Source organism: Dysidea avara, chromosome 9, assembly GCF_963678975.1.
Source record: "Dysidea avara chromosome 9, odDysAvar1.4, whole genome shotgun sequence".
NCBI classification, from domain to species: domain Eukaryota; kingdom Metazoa; phylum Porifera; class Demospongiae; order Dictyoceratida; family Dysideidae; genus Dysidea; species Dysidea avara.
In genome coordinates, this window is record NC_089280.1 from 20,733,850 (window position 1) to 20,742,062 (window position 8,213).

Below are 8,213 nucleotides of genomic sequence, written 5' to 3' on the forward strand. Positions count from 1 at the left end.
AACTGTATAGACTATCATATTCTTATATGAGTACATTGCATGCATATAGTCAGTCTATCATGCAGTCCAGCATGCAGAGTCCCATGAAGCCATAGAGATGTATGTACGTATGTTTGAGTTTCTGATGGCATTAGGAAACCCTTTATTAAATATACTATAACCAGACCTCACTCTTCTCACCTTAAGAGAATCACTAGCTATACATTCTTCCAGTGGATCCAGCAAAGAGACAGCTCATATATCAACCAGTTCAAATTAGTGGACACACACAACATACACTTCATAGTCAACTTGATGAATGTATGAATTAGGTATAATCCATATGCTCTGATCTGTATACGGTGCATCTTATTCATATGGGATGAAGGTTATATGTTTATTGCTGAGACAAAACTTTATTTTGAGATTCCTAACCTGAACTTGTTGTTGCACCTACATAATTTAGCTAATGATGTAAGTTTCAGACTCCCTGTATTCACAGGCTTTAACCCTCTCACATGTCTCTAGTGGGACAGCAGTTAATGAGTTGATTAGTGAAACAAACCACTTTACTCTAATAGAGCAGTCACAATTAAAGTATCCGTAAATTTACTAGCTATCCGTAGCGCGTCATCATGATGGTTTTCAAGTTGTTGCTGTTTGCCGTTCTCTGTGTGGCCAGTTTGGCGAGTTACACTCCGGATTGGTCATCTTTGGATGCCAGACCGATACCTAGCTGGTATGAGGACGCGAAATTTGGCATCTTCATACACTGGGGTGTGTTCTCTGTCCCGAGTTATGGCTCGGAACATTTCTGGTACTTGTGGAAACACAAACATGATCCTCGTTACGTCGAATTCATGAAGAAGAACTATCCACCTAATTTCCAGTACCAAGACTTCGCTCCAATGTTCAAAGCGGAGCTGTGGGATCCTGTAAAGTGGGCCACTCTGTTCAAGAAATCTGGAGCAAAGTAAGATGGAGTTTTGGTTCAGTTTTTATACGTCTCACTGAAGGCTCTTGTCATTCTTTAACTTGTGAAGTACATACGTAGCTAGGATTAGTGTTTACGTAAGATTACGTAATGTTAGTCTTTTTTCTCTCTTGCTCTAGGTACATCGCCTTCACGAGCAAACATCACGAGGGTTGGACTAACTGGCCATCCAAGTACTCCTGGAACTGGAACAGTGTTGACCTAGGTCCTCACAGAGATATAGTAGGTAAGGTCTTAAGTTAATGCACAACTGTCGAGCAGGACAGCTATTCAGAGCTGTTGGGCTTGATTTGTCACATCATAAAGCCATGAATTCTGGCTCTATGATCTATGGTTTAATTTTAGTAAATTTGGTGTACATATACCTGAAGTTGATTGTGCTGTGAGTGTTTGTAAAGTCACTGAAGTGGTTTGCAAATCAGTAAGGTTTTTAGCTATAGAGCAGTGATGTCACAGGTGAACTGTGACAAAAACATGTGGTATTTGTATAGCCAAGTGCTGGAGTATTTCATTGTCCTGCTGTTTTAAAGTGTGGCAGATTGGCAAATCGGGGAAATTCACCAAACTTTATTCACCAATCATTTATCAGTATATTGTTCTGCATGGTAAATTCACCAAACTTTTGTCACTTGCTGATTCACCAAACTTAAGACATACAGTATCAGAAAACCAGACCAGCTATGCTCTTATTCTTCTGGTATATTAATACCATATGATAGGTATTGTTAAGCTATGCAAAGTGGCAATAGTAAGAATTGAAAATGCTTTTTTATGTATTGTAACAATGGCTGAATATTTGCCACACATTGTAGTTAAGTAGGCAGGGGCAGTTCTAGAAACTCTGCTGACTGGTTTCCAAATCCAACATAGAAAAGAGTACGTAGGCATGCAAGGTTAAAGATAAAATTATACTAATTAGTTTCGCACTCCCATATATATAGGAGTAAATTTGCATACCCCTATGCAATATTTGTCCTATATAATATAGGAGTACCTATGCTAAAATAGTGTACCCCTACACCAAGCTGCATCCCTCTGTATTATAGAAGAAATTTTGTGTACCCTTCACAAAATGTCTCCCATATAGTTAGTATAGGAGATATTTTGTATAAAAATCCTGTTAGTGAAGCATATTTACCTCTATGTTCCAAAATGACGTCACTCCTAGAAATGGCTGCCTCTATTAGGGGGACTCTAACATTTTAAAGCATTGGGTCCTATGTGTGATAAAGATCAATTGTTTGTAAATTCATGAAGACAATATCAAGCAAAAACTGACAGGTACGGTGGATATAAAGGCAACGAAAGTAGTTTGCTTATGTGGTTACAAAAGTTTTGACTGGTTTTCTAAGTAGAGTAGAACGGGTATTCTATTATTTACGTACTAACCATACCTGGTCTTTTCCTTTGAAACCATCTTTATTAATTGCAAAATGTTTCATCAAAGTTTGTCGTCATAGGAAGCAATACTTGAAAACATAAGAATACCCCCAAATATAGAAATTTAGTGTGACGTCATTTCGGAAAAGCTTATGGTATAAAAGCTTTACATATTCTTTGATGAAGATATACAAGTTGGCCACTTACTCATGTTTTAATATCAATTTTTTTAATACCCCTTTGGTCTTATTGAATTTCTCTATAGTATGTACATGTTGAGCTGAATCCTCAAAAACATTTAATAACTCATGGATGCAATTACACATGATCTTGAAATTTTGCTCATTTGTAGTACTGCTTGACCCGCTAAAAATATTTCAAAATCTTTTCATTCAAATTCCTGACACAATATATGGTCAATAAAAATTTTTGTAATACAATTCCTATGGGGAAGCCATAAAAGTGCAGTGTCCATTGCAACCCTTTCCCAAACTTATGACGGAGCCAAACCACACATGTCTGCTGATGACACTTGTACCATCACCACTAATCATCTGGTTGGCTGAAATAATCCACTTTTCATTTTTAGCTGTTTTTCAGGATCTAGCTCAACGTTCTGAAGAGGAGGCTAAAACTGTTTAGAAACTGTTAACAACTATGGAGGTGATTTTATTGCAAGTTATTTGGTGTTTTGTCACCTTTTGCTTTAATCTACTTTGTTTACAATTGCTAATCATACAATTATTAAGGGTGGTTTGTGTCCCAAGAGGGAGCTAGGAGGCAACTGCTGCAACGCTTATCAATTACTCTGTGGTGATATATAGCCAGAATGGTTCTCAGGCACTATGCTCTGTGTCCAGAGGATGGTAAAGGCTTTAGGTAAGTGCTGTTTCTGTTTTTTTTTAAAGCAGTTATTGTAGTTCTAGTTGCTTGTAAGTTTAGTACTGTAGTTTTTGTAACTTACTGCTGTTATTCTCCACTTTCTTATTATATACATCACAGCATTGTTACCCAACATTAAGGTGATGTATTTTATTTGTAAACATTAATTTTAGCACTATTTTGCGCATAGTACATAGTCTAGCACTAACTAGGTCATCAAACAAGACAGTGAATGCCTCACTTTGTTGCACCATCCATGAATTTTAGTTCACCTAAAAACATGAGGATCTTACAAAATTCATTTTGAGCTACCATGTAAGAGTAAAACCCACAATAATGCAAGAAAGATATGTGGTGTGGATTCTACTGTGTAATTAAACTTGAGTGAATAGATTTAATTAGATTATGTATTACAGGTAGATTAGGAATTTTACATTGGATTAGAGATCAAAGAGAAGAAAATTGTGAAACAAGGGAATACTAAAAAGTAGTGAACCTGCGGATATACTAAAATTCCTATACTTCAGTCTATAACCGTGACTAAATTAGGGATTAATTGTCCATTAGTATATCTGCAGCAGGGGCATACACAGGAATTTTGAAAAGGGGTTTCCACTACATGCAGCTAAGTGACTGTTATATTAGAGTATTTACATTGCCACTGCTTTATTAGAGTATCTCGATCTTTTCACCTATGTTATTGGCCAGAACAATGCTACAAGTGTTGCTATCATGTGAGAAACTATTACTTAACCAAGATAAAGGTTTAAAATGTGTCCTGTTTCGTGATAGATTACAGATTCTGGTTTCAGTTTCTCAGTATGTGTGTAGTAGACTCCAAAGAGTTTCCTGAATTCCCTGGAAACCCGCCTAGACTCTTGTTTCAATATTTTTTTACTGTTCCCTTGTTGCACTACTTTTTTCCCATTGATCCGTAATCCAATGTAAAATTCCTAAATTTTGTTTACTTATTATTATGACTGCTGAATCCACAAGTAATGCATCAAAAGAAAGAATGGTGCCAGATATGCCATAAAATTGGAACAACCTCCCAAATTGTGTAGTGACAGCCAACAATCTTAATGATTTTAAGAATAGACTTGATAATTATTGGACTATAACACAGGATATGAACAAACTCAAAGGCCTTGAGCCTATAATTCTATAAATAATGTCCGTTAATAATACTAATACTAAAATATTAATTTCGTGCCTGAACGTGTATCCCAACAATCAATTACTGATTTATTGTTTCATACTCACCACTACAATGCCGTTCCTCCTTGTTGAAGTGATACAAGAAAAAAGACAACAGCAACGGAACTAAACATACATGCACAACTATAGACACAAAGCAAGAGAACAGCAAACATTACACCACGCCTGCGCGTACACACACACACACAAACACACACACAAAAATCAACACTAAATTACATAGATGATGAAAAGTGAAGTGGCCATTATGCTTCATTTTCAGCTATGTTCACTCCGTTATGCAATGTTACAAATGAAGAACAATACGAGAAGTGTCACTGTGATCAATCCACTCAATACTTGACACCTTGCATTGTCAGCGAAAAGAAATGAGACACAAAGGAGGATAAAGGTAAATCCATGATGCATGCACTGTAGCTGCTGCTGTGGTTGGTGAAAAGGCATGTGTTGCAATGAAGCAGCATCCAGAAATCCTTATCCATTATGGAGTTATGCTTGGCTGGAGGCATTAGGCAGTCAGTTAGTAGGAAATTCAGTTAGGTTATGTAAAAACGTTTAAAATTTCACAAAAACTTGTTGGAAGGATTTAGGGTCATTCTGAAGACATTTTTGGCCTCGATTACACCTAACCAATGCTGCCATGCTGTCATGGAAGAAAAATTAAGCTGGTTTTAGAGTGATATATTAAGCTAGAAAAGCCCAAACCTTCATGATCTAATATACAATACTGCCGTGCTGTATGGTAAGCTTATCATTTTGTACACAGTACATAATGTACAGAGTATGTACATGTTCTTTACTGCAGTAATAATTCATAACAAGAATCGAAAAGATGAAAACCACATTATGAACATTACCCATCCCTAAACAATAGCACGTAATTTATGACAACTGATAAATGGCAAATCTTAAAGAATATTGCATAGGGCATGCAAGATCACTCCCTGTACAGTATGGGAGACATTTTGTGTAGGGTACACAATTTCTCCTAGGCGTGCAGCTTGGCATAGGGGTATGCTATTTTAGCACAGGCACTCCTCTATTACATAGGAGAAATTTTGCGTACCCTAACACAAAATTTCTCCTATATACAGGGGAGTACACATCTAATTAGTGTAACTTGTACATTGCCTATACATATCTTACTATTGTTTACAGGAGAATTAGCTGAAGCAATCAGAAAAAATACTGACATTCACTTTGGTCTTTACTACTCACTACTTGATTTTTTTCATCCACTATATCTTGAAGATCATGACGAAAATAACTGTACTACTCAAAATTATGTGAACGTAAGTATTGCAGATTAAGTTGACAGTTGTGTATAATGGACTATAAATGTTGTATAGTACATGCATGTGTGTGTGTGTGCATGTGTTCGTACATGCGTGCGTGTGGATATACAGGTATGCTCTGGTCTACCTACGTAGTTGTTTAAATGGGGACCTGGTGGCCTGGTGTCAACTAGGAAGGCAGCTCACCCAGCTGTAACATGAATGGGTACCTCAGGAAAGTAAATGCCCAGCTATCCATGATTCATGAAGATTCAGGTGGTGCCCACACCTTACATGGTACGGCCTCCTGCAGGTTACAAGTCCTGTCCCAAGAGGATTGCCTGCATTGACTGTGCTTGTGTGTGGAGTGTGTGTTACTGAATTACCTAATCGTGTTTACTGCACGTTGAATGTAATATACATAGCTCAGTCTCTTTAATTAATGCAAGATTCTTTTTGTTTTGTTAAACTTTCCATCTCACTTTTAGGAGGTGATGATACCTCAACTACAAGAGATCATTGATGGTTACCATCCAGAGCTGATATGGAGTGATGGTGACTGGACTGCTAATGATACCTACTGGAACAGTAAACAATTCTTAACATGGCTCTACAATGACAGGTTTGTTTACAAATACAGCAGTGTAATTACAAATACAGCAGTGTAATTACAAATACAATTGCAATTACAGTCCAGTGAAGGATACAGTAGTGGTCAATGACAGATGGGGTATTGGTAGTAAGTGTGCTCATGGTGGATACTACACTTGTAGAAACTTGCATGATCCTTGTAAGTAACAAAAATAGAACCTGTCTAAGGCCATTACTTTTGTTAGACATCTACGAGTAGTAAAGGAATTTAAAATTGGAGAGATAGTCTTTCTATATATACAAGTGCAATTGCTACTTAGACAGGTTTCACAACCCATTGTATTTCTTTTGGGTTAATTGTTCTGTTTTTCTATTCAGCATATCAGGCTCACAAGTGGGAGAATTACTATCCCATGCAAGGTCATGTTTGGGGATATGATCGTAACATGAGCATTGATGACTATGCTACTGCCCAAACACTAGTATCAATTCTTGTACAAACTGTTAGGTAAAGTGTGTGTAGTGCATGTGATTTGTGTGTCAGTAATTCTCTTTACAGTTGTAATGGTAATTTACTGCTAAATGTGGGTCCTACTCATGATGGTAGAATTACACCGATCTTTGAAGAGAGACTGTTACAGATAGGTACCCCATGTAATTATGTGTGTGTATGTGTAGTGTGTGTAGTGTTATGTGTGTACTATGTGGTACGTATGTCATCAAGTACATGTATGATGTATTGTAATACCCAGGTTCATGGCTTGAAATTAATGGAGAGGCAATTTATGGCTCAAGACCTTGGACACATCAGAATGACACCACAACATCATCTCTCTGGTTTGTTGTACCATGTTCTCCCTAATAGATGTGAACAGCAATCTTCTTAGTTATAACAGTGGTGTCTTCATTGTATTTGTCAGTGTATTGTCTAATACAATGTCCGTAACAAAATAATTATAGCAGTTACAAAGCTAAAGGTGTTTATTAGTTTATTATGATGAGTCTAAACCATTGAGAATTTGGTACATATTCTTGCTTACCCAATTTCCAATGGTCTCGGACAATGACAAAAAAATGTTCAAACACAGACCTTAATTTCCTCAAATACTCTAATAGAACATACACCTTCAAACTGAGCTAATTGAACAGTCATAATCAATTTTGAATTTAACTGCTGTACTGTACATCTTCCACACCATATCATTACAGGTATACTGTTAGTGGTGATGGTAAAAATGTATATGCTATATTGGTGGAGTGGCCTAAGGATGGGGCAGTGATACTGGGTGCCTTCAAGGGTACCAGTAAACCTCATTCAGTAAAGATGCTTGGATACGATGGTGAGTGATCCTGTAAGTTTAGCGTACAGTGAAACTCTTTGAGGGCCCACAATAGGAAATCTCTCCATATTTGCAAAAAGAATTTTTTTCCCAACAGATTTGGCTCCATACAATTTCACCTCTTTTAAAAGAGGGAAACATTATATTGCAGCAACAAATTTTTTGGTTCCAAAATATCTGTTATAGTAAGGTTCCACTGCATAATTTTTTTCAGCTGGTAAAATTATTGTTTATTGCTTTCAAATAACTTTTTCATTCCAGGTTCCATTTCATACACTGTTCAGTCAGAAGGTCTCCATATTACACTACCTGTGTTACTACCAGATACCGAGTTACAGTGGGCTTGGAGTCTGAAGATCTCAATGTGATGAACTTTCATTTGAGCAATGCCTATACACTCTCATATTATTTTCATCATTCAGTGCATTTCTAGTAGTTTTCTTCCCACAGTACAAAGTAACTTGCAACAATTTGTTAAATTCAGTATACTTGCAAAACAGGATGCAGAGTGTAGCAAACACCTATTCTAATAGAACACTCAGAGTATTCACAAAA

At 36.8% G+C, this 8,213-nt stretch overlaps 1 protein-coding gene across 1 annotated transcript; it reads left to right on the plus strand.

Moving 5' to 3' along the window:
* The first annotated feature begins 596 nt into the window (after window positions 1-596).
* On the plus strand, window positions 597-8,160 carry LOC136267203 (alpha-L-fucosidase-like). Its single transcript, XM_066062284.1, has 10 exons — window positions 597-952; window positions 1,093-1,199; window positions 5,612-5,745; window positions 6,216-6,349; window positions 6,420-6,517; window positions 6,697-6,826; window positions 6,878-6,963; window positions 7,071-7,155; window positions 7,528-7,658; window positions 7,920-8,160. Exons 1-10 carry the CDS (start codon window positions 615-617, stop codon window positions 8,024-8,026), a joined length of 1,350 nt encoding a protein of 449 aa, XP_065918356.1. The 5' UTR covers window positions 597-614; the 3' UTR covers window positions 8,027-8,160.
* Window positions 8,161-8,213: the final 53 nt, after the last annotated feature.